Raw genomic sequence first — 18,462 nt, 5'->3', positions numbered from 1 at the left:
AGTTACTCGCTGACCATTCGAAAAGGCAAATTTACGTGTTTGCTTTTTGCGTTATGTTCGTCTTGCGACATCAAACCTCACGTACAAGAAACAACAAAATCTTGGCAGCTATTCCCATTTTTTTCCTTTACTAAGCTACCATAGGCTGTTCCTTACCAGCTGCATCGGTTTTAAAGAAATTGGTCTTATTCTGCATATAAAATACCGCCGATAAGAATTCATTCAAGCCCCATTTTCCAACAAAGGGCATGCATATTATAACACACGTATATTATACGTCTCCGAGTTTCAGAATTCATTATCAAGGGTTCTATTTCTATATTTCTATTTTTTAGAAAAACGTTGCAAAAGAAATTGGATACACGAAAGGGTGTCAACTGCTAATTCTAAGTTACCCAATTTCATAATGGGCTAATGTTATTCCCACGTATGCCAAAAAAAACTTCGCTCTCACATAAATGACCCACTTGGATAACGTTACGTGATTTAAACAATCTTACTATAGAAGGGTGACTCGTGGCAGACGAAGTCGTTGAAATTCTCTAACAGATATAAAACGGGTTTACTTGCACAAAATTCGGGTACTAATTTTCGCGGTTTTGCAACGATAAATACACGTTAGCAATAAATTGGGAAAAAAAAAGAAACAAAATGGACAATCGTACACGGGCTACGGATAATTTGTTTGGATGTGGCATCTATTTTTTTATTTTAAAGACATCATTACAAGCAGAAAATAGAGTTCTTTAATTTGCAAAAATTAAACATACGAAACACGCCACGTTCGTTACTCGCGAAAACTAGTACCTATAGAAATGTGTATAACACGCTAGTTTTTTGGTCAACTAGTATGGTTACGGGATGGTTATGGAATTTTCGGACAAAACTTAAATTTAGCAAAATCAAAAGTATCTCTAACAACCTATCAAAAGTTGGATCATCACGTCAAATATTGGGTCACCTAATACTTATTAATACACCTATTATGTAAAAATATTGTCCTGTTGTTGTCCTGGTCCAACATTTTCCGTTGTACACTGGTAATATATCAACACACAGCGCTAAATTGCTGGAATAAAATACAAGCAGATTAACTCAAACATTCGAGATATCGAGGAAAGATAATCGACTTTTAGGTACACCGGAAAGTTACCAGAATAAAACTTTCCAGGAACACACAAAAAAACTCCAAGATAACGATTCAGTTCAACTGACGCTCGAGCTATCGAGAGAAGTACGAGTTATCACAGGATTGTTTTTAAAAGACGGCTCACGACAGAACTTTATTCTTGCTTCTAAATAACTTGAAGTAAGTTATTAAATTAAGATTTATCTGCCTGTCCTATTTCGCGTTTGCCAGGAATTTTAATTTGTATTTTCCAGTACATAACACGCCAATTCACAAAACAATTTAAAATTTAAAGCAATCTTTTTTTAGGCATTTTAACTAACGACTTATCAGCAGTAGCAGCGACTATTGACAGACACGTTATTCTATATCAAAATTTCCTAGTTCACACACGTACAAAAACTAGATTTCTCTCTTCTTCATCACGTGAAATTACTTTCTAGCATTGCGGATTTCTCTTTGCGCAAAGTTTCTAAACCAAATGCATACTCCAAACACGAACTAAGCGGACTGACTTTCAACAAGCGATTTTAAAATAGGAACGGTTTAGGCATGCGCATTAAGCATCTTTTTCGCTGACTTCTTGAGCAACCTCGACGTCATATTTCTTGGTTTCGTCGACAACCTCAGTACCAGTTTCCTCGGTAACGTTTTCAATTATGCTTGCTTGCTGTTCTGTTGTTTCTTTGGTTTCTTCTACAAAGAAAAAAAACAGTCACAGTATAATGCAAGTTATTGACAACTTAATTTAGCTGGTAGAAAGACGTGGTTATTTAGCGGGCGGGAATCAACCTCATAAAGGAGGCGTGTTTTTAGTCACCTGCACAAAATTAAACTTCATCAACCTAATCATTTTTCATCAATTTTTGAAATGGTTTATTAATCTGAAATATATGCAAAGGAATTTACCAATTTCTCCCCTTTAAATAACAATGACAACTAAATATGTCATTTAAATATACCCAACTTTTGTATTCTCTCATTTTTGGGTGCATCTTGGGTGTAAAAAGCACTAATGGTCAGTACAAAATAATAATCATTGAACTAAAAATTACTCTCTTTTTAACGATTTTGTATACTAAAATTACATTTGAGTTGCAAAAAAAACATTAGGACCCTTTATCTTCTGGAGAAAATGTCAGTTTACAGGTTTGCCATACTTTTTGGGGCAACCCTGAAATTGAAGAATTTTACCAAAAAATCACTACGTACCAGTGACTTTCTCCTCCACAGGCGCAGTTACTTTCTCCTCCATAGGTGCGGTGACTTTTTCCTCCACAGGTGTTTCGGTAGTAGACGAAGGCGTTTCCTCGGATGTTTTTTCTGTGCCAGCGTCAGTTTTTTCCGTTTCATCTTCGTAGATTTCATCTTTCACCTCGTACACTTCCTCTGATTCCGATTCTACAATGACACAGGAAGAAGTTGATCTTTTTATAGTCACTAAGTCGCTTACATAAAAACTTAAAACATCCTGTCCACAAAAATAGTTGTCGAAGCAAAAACGTCTTCGAAGAGGGTAATCACGTCAACACTATTTAGATGTGTTGAAATGAGACTAATCCAGAGCACAAACGCGTTTAAACTCTCGCAATTTAAACTTTACGAAACTAATCCCGAGCACAAACGCGTTTTAACTCTCGCAATTTAAACTCTACGACAGCACATCATGCGAAAGATAGACGTTACCTTTTTTAGACCTTTTCGCTGACGAACTACCAGATCTACGTTTGTCGTCATGACGGTGAGCACTCCGACTTTTGCTGCTGTCTTTGCTTCGATCACTTCGATGACGCTTTCTGTCTTCTCGCTCTGTTGACCTCCCTTCCCTCGCCGGTTCAACTTTTTCGAAGGCAAAAGCCAAATACAAACCAGCCACTTCCCATTCGTCAGCGGAAAGCGTTCCAACGACAGTGTGCTTACTACCTTTCTTATCGATGTAGTCTTTAGCAGACTTATATTGAGATTCACTGCCACCAGTGAGAGCTTTGTCGGAAGGAGCAGGATATTGCTAAAAAGTCACAACCACAGGTAAAACAAGTGACTAAATCATACATTTTCCTTACAACATGGGATAATCGAGCAAAACATTTAAATGCTGTCATCAGCTCTATCAATTAGGAAAAACAGTTTGGCTGACGGAAACATTAATTTCACAGGATAAGTTGACCGAGAAAGGTCGGAAGTCGTCAGTAACTTTATAATTTCATTCAAAACCCACTCGATTTAACAGAAGTGTCAGCAAACAATTTGCCGCGGTGAGCGATGGTCATTCTACAGAACGGCTATTTGTTTAGCAATTGTTTTTTTTCGTAACAGTTTCGTTGTAAAAGGACATGCAGAGACGCACGTAACCGATGTTTACGAAATGATATTCTCTAAAATTAGAGCGACTGGGTAATCAATACTACATACAATTTAGCAGATCCGTTTTTCTTTCAAAAAACAAACTCTTTAGCGAGACTAAGAATCTTAATTCAAGAAAACTGGTGAAATATATTAAAATTTCAATCTATTATTATTTAAAGTCTGACCCTAAGAGACGCAAAAACGATTGGTAGTTTTAAAAACACGTGCAAGCTACAAAGTGTTTCACTTGACATTTGTGTGGGAAGCTATTGATGGAAATTGTTGACGCGACATTCTCCTGCTCAGTTGCGCTTTACCTATGACGAAGTAAGTGAGGGCTCTGAAACTTTCACATGCGTCCTCGCGTCCATTGGGAATCGATTGCAAAACAGTGAAGTCGTGAAGGGACCGGACCTATCAATTCTGTTAGGGCAAAAACCTATTGAAACACAGAATATCAAGGAAAGATGAAAATAAAACTACTTCGTACGAATTTTATGTACAAACCAGCAAACCAGAACAAATTTTTAATACCTCAAAAAAAAAGAAAAAAAAAAAAAAAAAGAAAAAATGAAAATTGTTAAAATAATTAAAAGTATTCGTATTCTTTATCATTTCAACATGGCTATGTCCTTTCATGTTAGGAAAAGTGAAAACACAGCCGCAACACTAATCTTTGTTCTTGTTAAACACGTGACTTTTGTCGCCAATTCGTTTGCAAAAGGTGTGCACAAGGTCCTAGGCCCTAATCCTGTTCCATAATAGTTTTGCCTGTTATATGCATAACAATGCAATGTAAAATTAGTATAGGCATCGCGTCTTTAGGTTCAGGGTGACAACTTTTGAGAAAGAAGACAAAGAAATTTATGTGAAAATAAAGAATATTAAAATCTTTTTTTGAAAAAACCAAATCGATTTTTGTTGACACGAGATAAAATCTTCTACAATATTAGTGAGCAAACTGATGACTGGAAGATTGAGAGGATTCAAATTCGGAAATATCATATCGCTTAAAAGTCAAGGTCTAATCAATAAATGTGGTGATGAAGTAAAAAGAAGAAGAATTTAAGGAAGCAGCCAAAATATATTATACGGGTTCTAAGGAGAAGTGGTCACCCTGAAATTAAAATAAGATTTTAGGTACTTGTATAAAATTACGGGTGAAACAGACAGCAATATACAATATATCTGAAGACAGAGCATTATTATTCGCTGTTACCTCCATTGCATTCATCTTTTGTAGTAGTGATGAATATTCTCTTTCGTATTCCTTAAACATTTGATGGAAATTTTTCTTCCACACAAGTTTCATATTATACTTTTCAGCCATCCTAAACAACAAAGTTTCACAAAATTTTATTGGTCATATTTAACAATATCAAACACTCAACTTCAAGATCTGGAAGTAAAATAAGGCATAGTTTCGAGCAAAATGGATCTAAACGGAAATCTTTTGTGCAACATGCCTAGGTTCAAAATTGGATTTAAGCCAAAAGTCATTGTCGACATTTTTCAGGTGCAAGTAGAAACATTTTGTTGCATACACCTGAGAGAAGTCGAACTAAATGCTACATTGCAAGCCGGTTCACAAAAATTTGCTGAAAACATCTTTGCAGTTATGATGAGGGAGTACTGTAAGACACGTGCCATTGATTCCTTGTTAATAGTTAACTTTAGTGCACCAACCATTATGAAAATAGGTGAATTTCAACTTGAGATTGCGAGATTTGAACTCTGTTTTAGTAACTAATGAAACAAACACATATATGCAACCAAAGAAATTTCAGTGAATACTTACTTTTCCAAAGCAGGGAAGTAAACTAAAAATTCTGGACAATCGACCACACCTTCTAAGTAAAACATGTATTTAGCTCCAAACAATGGAAACTTCTCTTTATCCTCGGGTTTTATGTTGTATACTGAGTTTCCAAACGAATCAGCTTTGCAGGTTTTAATATGTTTTCTGCAAAAAAAAAAAAGGAAGGAGTTGAGATTAGTGTAAACGAAGTACACACTTCCAACTTAATGTCAAAGTCAATTCTCACTGTTTACTGTAAGCTTAGTTTTTTAACCTTGAATTAATCATTCTGAAAATATGGAGCCTAATCCTATCAGATACCCTAAGAAATGTTCATCAACATATCACTTTCCCCGATGATGGAAAAAAGATTTACTAAAGCATTAAGTAATTATGTTTAAGAACTTATGAATCTGCAGTAGTAAGAAAACAATGAACAGACAAACCATAACAATATACTACTTATATTTTGCCAGCCTGAACATACTGTCTTCATTTCCTATTTGACTAATAAAGTCTAATAAGTTGTAGATTTTCGACTTTAATAAAAAAACCAATTGATAAAAATATTTTTGAATAGTAAAATACATTTTTGGATGGTAAAGGAACTGGTTATAAACTAATACAAACGTCTGGAATGATGTTTAGTACTTTTTAAATAGTAAAAAACATTTGTAATAATATTCTAAGATAAAAGATAAGAAGAGCCTGGTACTTACACAAGCTTTTGTGCGTCAGGTGTTGTACCGATGAAATATCCACCCACACGAAGGTTCTCACACGCGTTCTTAAGCATAGTGTCTGCTTGCTGGTAACTCTCAAACGAGTAATGAAACGCAAATTGACAACTTGTCAAGTCTAGTTTAATCTCCGGTTTCTTGAACTTTTCCGTTAAAACAACCTAAAGGGAAGTGCTCACATTGTCAATAACGTTTTATTTTTAGTCTGTCTCTTGTTCATTTAAACAGGTAATTAATGATCAGGCCATCAGAAAATTGCAAGCATTAATGGTAACTCCAAAGGTAAAACTCAGATTGTTGACTAAGTCATGAAGGAAAAAAGACAAAATAAAATGCAACGAAATGAGCTGACCCAATAAATCAAATCTAGATACCTTTGTGCAATCTTCAGCAAAAGTTTCGATGGTAAACAAAGGATCCCTTGAGTGCCGACTGCGATTCTGATCTTTCTCCAATCTGGCATATCTCTCTTTGCATTGGTCGATTGATATGGCAGCAATATCTACAAAGTATGTTCACAAAGAAATTACTTTGAGTTAAATATCAATCAACGTCATATTTATGGCTAGTGCTTGGTTTCAATGAGAAAGGTTGTAGGTTAAAGCATCAGAATGAAAATAATAACAAAATGTTGTCCTATACAGTTGTTAACTGAACAGTCTTTATTGCAGTAATAAAAAATAACTTGCACATGTTGATAACAGACTTGTGAATTTACTAAATTTTTAAATTTGCCGAAACACCAAATGATTGTTTTCAGATTACAAGGAGTTTTTAACAACTTTATTGTTTTTTCTACCCAGGACATTTCATTTTGCCCTGCATGATCTAATTGTTGAGTTTTGATGATGTCATCTTAAACGGAATGACGTCATCCTATTTTATAATCCTCAATTGTCGTCTAATGTGCTAGCAAACACTTGCACCAAGTATTGTGGCAATACAATACCTCCTTTGTCCTGTTATGGAGGGGGGATTCTTTGTCACTAAAATGTATATCTTTTGTTCTTTCCAAAACATTGAGTGTATATACAACACTGAAATTTCTAGCTAAAATGCTTAAAATAACAAATCTAAAGATAATAACAACCCATATAGGTAGATGTGTAACACCAGTTTGAAAAACAGAAAGAGTTCAGATGGGTTAAGAAGCAGACTACATATTCATTGCATGAGAGATGTAATCCAGATAAGAAGATTAAGTTAGTTGGGACATTGAAAAGAATTTTGGGGGATAATTTGGTAAAATACTTAATAACTCCTGGGGACAAAGCCCAAAGGTAGACCAAGAATGACTTGGCAGAAGGTAATAGGAAAGACTTGATGAAGAGGAATTTAAATTCAAAACTAATACAGTCTAGATCAGACTGAAAGGTCATTAATTTACCCTGCCCAACCCATGCTACACTGGAAAACAGACGTCAATGACCCATTAACATACAGCTCCAAAAATAATCTTAAATGATTTAGGATTAAACTTGAATAATAGATTGTCTACTTTTTATCTTGCAAACACTAATACAAAAGTTATCAAATACTGATTGGTTTCTAAACAAGTTTAAAAATTACAAAGGAAAAAAGATAATAATCAGTTGTGTATTCTATTTTTAGCTGACTGCTTAAGTGCTTGTCAGAACTGTGGGATGATATAATTCACCATTAAAAAATATTATATATCATTATGGTCAGAAACACGCTTTTAATTAAAATGTTGTAAAAAAGAAATGCTAGCAGCAGATTAGTGTGCAACATGGGAAAATAAGTTTGAAGATTTTACCACCTAACTTTCTACAAGGAGCTTAATAACGCCTGCATTTTATTTACAGCTAAAACTGATATTAAAAAAAAATGTGGCGTATTAAACCACAACTAACCTGCCATAATCACATGATCGACTCGTCCTTTTTGCCATTTCAATAGATCACCGCCTTTTCCACAAGCCAAATCAAGTACATTCACATCGTCAGATGTACGTTTTTTCCTAAAACAGACAAATATTTCAATACAGTTAAGAGCTATATTACAGTATTTTTTGCTGATTATGAAATCCCAATACAGTACTGCTTAAAGGTAACTTTACATATATTCAAAGATTATCACTTTTATGTGATATTTTAGCTTTTGTTGTTATTGTTATTTGTTAAAAATATGAGTAGCCTTGCATGCCAAAATGATAAAAAATTACTGTATTTCATTCTAATGATAAATAGACCTACCTCCCTATAAAAAAATGAATGTATTTTGTTATAAAAAATAAAGCAAAAAAAAAACTATTATTTTTAATTGGATAAATTTTTTTAAAAGCAGTCAGTGTGAGATATTTTTTTTCGTCAGCATTTGTTTTATGTGTGGATATCCATTAAGTTAGAATATAGCTTTCGTGAATGCTGGCGCTTTTAATCAATAGCTTGCATATGTTATGTCAAACCAAAGGGCTTTATCATATACAATTGTTATGACTTAGACACAATGATAACAATAGGAAGCATTTAGTTTATGTGTAAACGAAAGATGCACATAAAGTTTTTATACATGCAATGAACAACTCACAAACATGTGAATTTACATTCAAGTGGTATTGTAGTTATCTCGACAATAAGAGATTAAATGTATTTTTAGGCAAAAATATTATGGTATTTAGTTTTTATTATTTCTACAAGATAGTATTAGTTTAAAGTAACAAACTACCATTATATTTTTAAAGTACAAAAATATTTTAATTTTTTTGTTTAAAAAAGGTTTATGCGTTGACTATGAATGACAAGCATTTTTTTAAAGACGAAAATTCCTTGCATACAGATGGGGGGTATATTTGTTTGAGTTTAGTTTGGTTAAATCTTAAGAATTGTGGCCAATTTTACTAAAAATTTTCATCCGAAGTTTCTTGATGAGAAATTGTGTTTGTTACAAGTTATTGTTACTGTTATGTTCAAAAGGTAGGCTGTATGTGGCATGTGTAAGAAGTATTATGTTTTATGGTAGTGAGAACGATAAGGAAAAGAGATAGAGAGAAGTGCATGTTTTACATGGCTAGCCTCACAAAAATCAAGGAACATATCCTGTCTTTTATTTCAACCAGGGGTCATGGCTTAGATGGACAGTCCTATAGTTTTTAATGCTCGTTTGAACTACACAGACCAAATTAGGGTCTGTGCTCTACCAAACAAGTCTGTGCAATATCCAATGGCCCAGTGTGCCATCTTTCCTATTTCCCATACATGGCTTGGGTTAACCTGGGGCTATGGCAACATTCACTCGCCAATATTGAATCGCCACCAAGGGAATTGAACCCCCCTCTTTAGTTTCAGTGTGTAACACCAGTCTGAGAGACAAAAAGAATCCAGATGATCTATGAAGCAGGCTAGGTATCCGTAGCATTAAAGATCAAGATAAGGAGATTGAGTTAGTTGGGACACTTGGAAAGAATGGAGGAGGATAATGGGGTAAGAAAGTGTGGAGACTTGATAGTTCTTAGGAATAAGCCAAGAGGTAGACCCTGAAAGACTTGGCAGGAGGTAAAAGATTTGAGGCAGAGGACTTTGAGTTTAGATCTAACACAGCCTAAATCAGATTGAAAGAGGGTTAATAATATACCCTGCCCAATACATTCTAGCATGGAAAATGGGTGTTAAGTCGAGAATGATACTTACCTAACGGTGTATAGCAATTACATTTGAGTGACTGAAACACAATGTTACACCTGTAAAAACAAAATGGTAAGCTGGACCACCTTATCCCATGGCAATTAAATTGCAGCATTAAAGTTATGAGTTTATCAAATTTAAAAGTGGAACATGAAGTAGAAAAAGTCCTTCTTGCCTGCATGAAAATATGTTGTACTTTTACAAACGTGTGTGGGCAAAAATTTGTAAAGGCCTTATGTTGATCATTAAGTTTTCTCAAGGCTATGTTATAGCCATTAAGTTTTAGATTGTTCTACATCAAAATAACCACAATGGTAATGCCATTAGGGTTTTTCAGGAGGGCTCCAACAAGGGTAATCAAAATTAACCAACGTTTTGTTACAAATTAAACAGATTTAACAAAAATAACTCCAAAATGTCGATACAAACTTTTTTATGCCACTACAACGTTTTCCTGAGGCCAAAGTAAAAGGAATCTCGTCATGTTGGTCAAACATTAATTCATGGTAGACTCACAATAAATTTGAATTTAGTCAGGAATTGGAAAAAAAGGAACAATTTGAAAATAGTCAGAACTTTTTGTTTGTCCTTTTATTTACAATCAGTGATTTGATTTGATATCATACTTAAATCTCGAAACCATTTCACCTTTCTTTAATTTTGCTCTAATGACAGCTTGCGGAACGTGTTATTGATCTTTCCAATGTGTTCCTTTAACACAAGTCTTTTTCTTTAGACACAGGTAAAGAAGTTGTCAGTAAAAACGCTGTATTTTTTTTAAAAATGGATCCAGAAGTTTTCTGATAGTTTCTGTTATTATTTTATTAATCATATTAATACAAGTATAAGAGCTTAAGTTTGATATAAATACATCTATACTGGTATCAATGCATGACCTGTTTAAATAAACAAAAAATTTTAAGTTCAGGCAAGAAATAAAAAGTTAAAAACAGGCCAAAAAAATTAAATTCGCACAAGGTAAAAACAGCGTTCCCATTCATTTTGCAAGTTACTTTAGGTTATTTAGGAGGACTTTAGCTGTTTTTTTATGAAATTTTTTCAATAAACAGGGAAAACACATACAAAAATTTAGGAGATTTTAGGAGTATAAATTTGCATAAAATCAGGAAATTTTAGGATATTTCTTTAGGATTTTTGGGAGTCGTGGGAACCCTGAACAAAGAATTGGAAAAAGCAAATAGAGGGCATCAGGAAAAAACCCAAAGTGTTCACCTAAAAAGTAACCTAAAAATCAGTTTTAATAAATTTTTTGAAAATTATTAAATATTTTTCCCTAATATTATTTGGTGAAGACTATTAAAAATTAAAGTTCCTTGATAATAGGAAACCTTTCAACTAGCCTCAGTCCATTGGTTTTGTTGCCTCTGGTTTTAATCAAATGATTAATCATAATCACATATTTCTTGTTGACGGTGATCTTGTTGACACATTTGAATACATCAACAACCATTTTAAGTTTCATTTGGCATAACCATGTTGACCAACTTTTTTTACAACCAGTTACTTGCCTTGCTCACAGCATCAAGGAATTTAACTTTGTTCTTCACATGCAATTTAAGCCACCAATTATTGGATAACAATAGAAAAACAATGGGTGGATCATTGCGTTGAATACAGATTTGGCAATAAGTGGCGAAATTTTGAATCATATCTTCTTTAAAAGTTTAAAAGTCACCCTTACTGTGTCACTACTTAATCACATAGGTAGTTTGTAGTTACGGTGTTAATCTTTAATAAATTGACGGAATACTGAAAATACTGAAAAAGCAAATCACAGCATTGACCATCACCCCTTAACAATTGTTTCTCCAGCATTATTACATCAAGGGTGACCTTGTTTAGATGACCTAAACAAGATGAATTTTGCTATGGCTGTCAATTTCAAATGTTTTAAAAAAAATTTGCAATCGGTAATTGCCGTCGCAATTGCTGGCGCGGTTTCATTTCGCGATGGCAAAAAACTGACGAGGCTAATCTTTGTAGCGCATTCATTTTGCGGAAGAAAAGTGGGGGTTGTTTTGAATCGTGAACCTCAAACTCTCTCAATTTTAATTATTTTTCAGGTCATCACTAGCAAATAAGCAAAAATATGCTTTGTTTTTAAATTACAAAAATTTTTTATCCTTGTGGCTTAAATAAAAACTTCAAAATTCATTTGAAAAGTTCAGCTACATTTCAACAAAATTTATACAGAAATTTTTTTTACCGCACATGGGTTTTGTTTTTAAAATTGTTTGAATAACACATACATTAAATTCAGGCCTGCTATGGTTTCCAATTGTTTTGTAAAATGAAGAAATTATCTACAATTAAATCCATGAAAAAATGTCTGTTCCGCCTGTAAGTGCAGTTTTGCAGACTTGATTCATCCATGCTCCGTTGGCGTTCACCTCCGCATTAGTTAAGAACCGCATGGCTGGATTTCTTGTGTAAGACCTGGTTACCAACGACGAAGCGGCCAGGCAAAATAGATTTATGTCGACGTAGTTAGGAGTCGGTGAATTAGCTAGGATGTTCAGGCTGGCTATGAATAGGGTTGCTTGTGGATTAAAAGGACCAGGACTATTCATTAATTCTGAGACTAAAAGTTTTCAACCAAGACGGAAATCTATCAGACGTTTTGTCCGACGGATTTTTTTGGCTAATTTCGAGGGCTGGATTTCCTCTTATTAAAAGAAGCATGCTATAGATTCAGTGCTATAGATAAAGTTTATCTGTAACACATTGCTTTAGAGCCAGATTCAAATCTTTGTTGGATGCTTGATCTGAATGTTAGTCTGAAGTTTGGTCTAGACCTTTGGTTCTCTCATAGATAACGCCTTGTTAAGTATATTTTAGTGTTGGTATCCTGATTGGCAGTATACTACATTGTTGTAAAATTTATCATTGGTAGTAGCTGTTAATCACATTAGTAAGACCAAATCTCTTTGGTTGAAAAATAAAAACTATCAGTGTTATCGTGTACAGCTAAAAGGTTGGCATGAAGTCGAAACAAGGTGTTGGGTTTGTCGTGTCGTTACCTGAAAATAGTAAACATGGTATTCAAGAGAAAGTTGTTGATGACCTGAGAATAGATGACTTTAAGATAGAAACTGATCTTGATACATTATTTATTGATGTGAAACTTGAAAAGAACAATTTAGCAGATATGTTTGACAATTTTAGGGATTTTAAAGGACAACCAATTGCAGAAAATCTGCCATTGATTGTCCTTCAAAATCCCTAAAATTGTATTTTGAGATTATATTTTGAAATTTGGCCAGAAGTACAAGAAACTGTTAAAACAAAAGATAAACTTGACTTTGAAAATATTATTTTTAAACTTTTGATTCTCTAGGCAAATCTTCAGGAAACACAAGGATTGGTCAAAAATTAAAGATGTCGATACAGAAACATGAACATCTATAAATTTTTGAGATTTGCAATGGGATTTTCATGTTGATCCTACACAGAAGGATGGTGATCCTAATGCTGAATGGTGTTAAACCAATTGCAGACAAAGTTATCAACAGAGTTTTGTCACTGAAGAAATATCACAACAATACCAATTTTCTTGCTGGAAAGCAAGAAAATTTGCTTAAATTTAAATCTTTCTAAAAATATGAGAAAGTACCAAACAAAAACAGGAGACAAATATTGTCGATATTTGTCTCCCGGGCTTTATGGATAAAAGGTAATGCAGTCCGAGCTCGATTAGTTCCCTGACAGTATGGAACATTAAAAATCCATGTACATCTTTGTCGCTTTTGTTGTAAAACAAGCTCAAGGAACATAACGTGATCTGGTATTTGAGCACAAAATTTAAGTATGCATGTGTTAAAGATCTAATCCCAAAGACTAAAAATATGAAAGCTCAAGAAAGAAACATGCAAAATATTTCCTAGAAAAATGGTAACATATATTTCATTATGTTTTGTTCACAACAGTTTACGTTCAATCCATAATAGTCCATCAAGAAAGACATAGATTTAACTAAGACAAAGCAGTACATACAGCATGTATGTTATAAATACTTTGTCAGGTATTAGAAGATACAAAATAAAGCCAGTGTTTTATCTAAAAATCTAAAAACTCACTACATAGTATGCTCTTTGCATTTAAAAAACAAAATATGCATAGTGTGAATGTAATATTGGAATAGAATAAAAATTAGGACCCCCTCCATCCTAAAAGTTGTTTTTTAAGCAAGAAACTTATCACAAATGTTAAGCTTAAAGTAACAACAACAAAAAAATGCTTTCTGCATTTTTTCTAATGACGCCATCAGATTTGAGATGAGTAAAAATTAGCTTACATCTGTGATTCGTAAAATATATTTGTATAATTGCTTGGAATCTCTAGAGCCACAGCTATATCAAAGACAAAACATAATATTGTAACAATATATACTAGGAAGCCACCTAAAGCTTACAAAAAAAGAATCTCACTGAACTCAAAAAAAAAGTCCAGTATACTTTCTAACAAAGATTTAAGCTATAAATAGAACTGCTGTCACTGCAAACATCAGCACTATTTTTACGCCTGATCCTTAATAAATTATCCTTTTCTCCATTGTCCATAGCTCCAGTTCTTTCAGCAATCTCATATACTTTCTACCTTTTAGATCTTACTGTACCATCCTCACCAATTCAGTTTCACAAGCATTTGTATTTTTCTATTCTGTCTATTCCCCTTTTTGCATAATCATGTACTCTGTCTTTTATGTATTTAAAAGAAATCTTTTCTTGATCTCTAGTTTTATGAGGTTCTTTCCCACTTCCTTTATTGTTTTCCTTGATCCTACTCCTATATCATCCACGTAAATCAGTTTTCCCAGTTCCGTACTATAATTGATATAAATGTTCTTGGTGCTGTTGCTCATACTTTGTCCAATTTTGCTGCTGCAGCATAGCCGTGTTCCAAAAATTGTCCCTTTCATCACCACATTTTCAACCCTTATTTCATCATTCCCAGGTATGTAATGACTTTTATTGTGGCTTTCTGGTTCAGTTTATATATCAACGCTGCCTCTCTTTCTCACACTCCATCCTTTGTATGTCTATGATGCACTTTTCTGCATATGCAAACATCATATATAGGTGGCCTTTTTAGTGATGTGTTCCTGTCCATTATTGTCAGCTAGTTGTCTTTTGTGGAACTTTCTTTTCTTCCTCCATTACGGTGCTTATTTATTCCAATATGTACTGTATCTCCCCCAGCACAATCTTTTCAAAAACTTTTTCCATGATAGTTGTCGAAAAAATTCCCCTTCTGTTTTCATCAGCGTCTTTCAGCCCTTCTTCTATGCATCAACTTTATTCCCATGTTTGCCCACTGTTAAGGTATCTCCAGCATTCCTAATATTTTATTACTTAGTATACATGTTGATATTATTATTTTATCTCCACCTTTTTTATTCATTTTTTGCACCATTCTTCACAATCCCTTGTTTTTCTACGTTTTAGCACCTTGATGACTTTTTCTATTGTTTTTTTTCTTAATTTTCATTGGTTGCTATTTGGCTGGCTTGTTTTCTATGTCCTTAACATTTCGTCTCACTTTTTGTTAAAATTGCCTATATACTTCTTTGATTCCCTCAGGGTCTGACCTCATTATACCGTCTTCCTTAATTCTGTTGTTTTTCTTTCCTTCTCATATTCGATTTTTTTTCTTTAATACCCCCTACATTTCTTAACTCTTCTACCACTTTTTGCATTTTTTTGGCATAACCTCCTTGTTTCTTCTCATATCAGGCCATTCCTTGAGACAAGTGTGATCGCACGCGCACTCGCCCTCACACTCTTAAAAAGATTTACGAGTGCTTTTTATCGCACTCGTGAATTTTTTCTTTTTCTAACATATTATAGTGATGAAAAAGGCTTTTATGCTGATTGTGTAACATTCATTTCTTTGTGATTGATTTTGTTTAAAAAGTATAGAGAGCATTAAAGTCGACCCCTTTCCTTCATGCCAACACTCTTATGCTTGGCTGGTGCATTACACTGAGACTCGAACGAAAGACCATTTAGAACCATGCCACAAGTCAGTCCGACTTTCATCGTCACAGAATACTGCGAGAAGAGTGCCCACCCATGCAAGTTAAATATAACCAGAACATGGGAGAGGTTAGGTGTCCTGTACCTTAATACAGCTTTCAGACAAATGTTTTCGTGATGTAATACCAAAGAAAAAACATGTTGAATAAAGTTTAAAAAATCTTTTTAAAAGGGGAAAGAGAAATCACGAATGTCTAGAAATATATTTAATGCCAAAAACAAATAGCGAATCTGCCAACACATCATTGCGTTCAACAGTGTTTCAATCTTGCACTTGTGGTTAATACGTTTTACAAAATTCATTTCTATACAGCTTAAATAACATATAACGTTGCGGTAAACACAAAATAGTTAAGTGTGAATCACACTTGCAGATATTCACATCGCACTTGTAAATTTTGCTACGAGTGCGATTTTTCGCACACCATAGCACTCATAATTTTTTTAGCAGGTGCTTTTTGTAGTTATGGTGTAGTTTTATTCAAGAAATGACCTGTCATATATGTAGTTTATTAATTTTAATCTGCTACTGGTCATTATGTTTTCTTCTTTCTTCTTTAGATTTCTCTTAGGCTTTGTGATGGTTGGCTTTGTGATGGTTTGGTTTTCTTTCTTCTCATTTATTGTGTTTTGACATATCTTCATTATATTGAATATTTCTTTGTCCATTCGTCATGTTTTTTTGTTTTTTGTTGATAATTTCCTTGTATCTGTTGTAACTTCTTCTTGTCATCGCCAATTTTTTTTTCTTTTATCCTCCTGGTTTGTTTTACATTCTATTGTTCCAATAATTGCATTAACCATAAAAACTTCTCTTGTCTGTTATCCTTCTCTTACTACGTGGTAAGGTTTATGTTTTTTCTTTTCATTATTTTCTACACTTTAACATTTCCCTTTTCTTTACTCAAAATAGAGCCCTCAATACAACCTCTCCTTGCAAAATCGAGGGCAGATCTTACTTTTTTCCTACTATGCCGTCTACTATGAGAACTTTAAGAAGTATATCATCCTGGACCTCTTTTATACTATTAGTGGTAGGTTGATTTGCAAAATTTTTGGTGAATAAACAAGGAGGTCGTATACAACCTTTCCAGCAAATTATAAGTATATAAATAAAAAATACCAGTATAAGGATACAAAATTAACATGCCAACTTTAATTGGAGATACATGACAAACTGTATGTACCTATATGAGATAGTCATATAATATACCTTTTAATTTTTTGCAGGAACTCATTGATCATAACACTTTTAATCCAATTATTAAAGCTTCTTAGATGAAAGATTCGACTGTCTTTCCTAAGTTCTTTTGTCCCAGCCGGTATTTCATTGTAATGCTTTGCCACAGCAGAACCCAAGCCTTCATCCTAAAAATAATATACAGAACATTATTGTTTAAGGATTGATTCACGTTGTTAACCATCCAGTTTAGTGAAGCAAAAATGATTTTGTTATTTAAATATGCAATATTGACGTATAAATATGAAAATTCATGAGTATGATCAAGGAAAAAAAAATTTATCAGTTTTTCTGTTATGTATTAAACAGTGGCTTTTGAAAATTCTATATAATGCCAGACCTATCTTTTGTTTTAAAAGCAGTATTATACTAATAAAGATTTTTGATTTTTTCATTTTTGATAAACTATGCTGGACGAATTTTTCTTCAAAAACCTGCTAGAAAATAAAAACACATCATAAAAGGGGCAGTATGGGAAGCTCTGCAGATAATAGCCTCAGTTCGAGCCTTAACCTTCTTTTGGGCCTCATCTTTGTTCTTTCCATCTGTATTGTCATTTTTCTTTTCTTCTTCATTGATACTTGTATCATTAGCCTGTGGGCCTGCTTCAGTAGAACTAACATTTTCTGCTTTCATGGATTCATCTGGTTGTGCCCTTTCCTCAGAGATACTCTTTTCTTCATTCATGTTATCAGAAGCTTGAACTATAAAATGAGTGTAATATTAACTAGCTAGAAAGCCTCCCTGAAACTGAAAGGTTGAGGTCATATCTTAAATCTATGGTTAAGGCCTTACATAATGGGCGATGTCATTGTTCTCCATAACCTTTCTCTTTACAATACAATGTACTTTAGTTACAAAACAAGGACGTTTTGAGAAACAGAGAAGAAAAAGTTAAAAGTGAAAGTCCAAAAACCATACCTTCTTCTAGACCATTTTGATGATTTTCTTCTTTATCATCTTTCTCATTTTTGTCAAGAACATTCTCTTGCTTCTCTTCAGAATCTACCTTAGTTTTCAAATCCTCCGTTAGAGAAGTGATTGTTTTTTCCTGGATTTGAGCATCCATGTCCTTGTGATCTTCTGTGTTAGCAGCCATCTTTCTTGCAGTGCTTGGTGGAACACACTTCTTCCACAACTTTGTACCCACTCTTCCCATATTTGAAAATGCTATCCCGTGTTCCAAACAAGCCGGGAAAGGGTTATAAAAAACAATATTGAGATCACAGACCCAATCACTTCCTAAATTCATGTATAGTTTTTAAAGAATAAATTGCACAGGATATGGCAAAAATTATAGTCCAAACACAATAAATTACAAGGCCTGGCTCATTGGAGAAACTCGTTCCCAGGGTAGCCCTAGCCTTTGCTGCATCCGTGCTCCCCGCACGCGCGGCAAAACCGTCAGTTAAGAGTATACACGCGATAACATACAAAACTACCATGCATGTCCAACCGGAAAAGTGTTTAATCCAAAATATATTCGTCTGTGCCAAAACGAAAGAGAAT

General features: G+C 33.9%; 1 protein-coding gene across 1 annotated transcript; it reads right to left on the bottom strand.

Moving 5' to 3' along the window:
• Nucleotides 1-1,410: 1,410 nt before the first annotated feature.
• LOC130614504 (mRNA cap guanine-N7 methyltransferase-like) lies at nucleotides 1,411-18,220 on the bottom strand. The gene is made up of 11 exons (XM_057435932.1): nucleotides 17,875-18,220; nucleotides 17,467-17,657; nucleotides 16,927-17,081; nucleotides 7,888-7,994; nucleotides 6,388-6,515; nucleotides 5,993-6,174; nucleotides 5,274-5,438; nucleotides 4,695-4,806; nucleotides 2,816-3,137; nucleotides 2,342-2,530; nucleotides 1,411-1,825 (listed from the first exon to the last, which is right to left on the bottom strand). Exons 1-11 carry the CDS (start codon nucleotides 18,203-18,205, stop codon nucleotides 1,689-1,691), a joined length of 2,019 nt encoding a protein of 672 aa, XP_057291915.1. The 5' UTR covers nucleotides 18,206-18,220; the 3' UTR covers nucleotides 1,411-1,688.
• Between the last annotated feature and the right edge of the window lie 242 nt (nucleotides 18,221-18,462).

This window comes from Hydractinia symbiolongicarpus, chromosome 11, assembly GCF_029227915.1.
Source record: "Hydractinia symbiolongicarpus strain clone_291-10 chromosome 11, HSymV2.1, whole genome shotgun sequence".
NCBI classification, from domain to species: Eukaryota; Metazoa; Cnidaria; class Hydrozoa; order Anthoathecata; family Hydractiniidae; genus Hydractinia; species Hydractinia symbiolongicarpus.
This window is presented reverse-complemented; position numbering and strand designations above follow the sequence as displayed.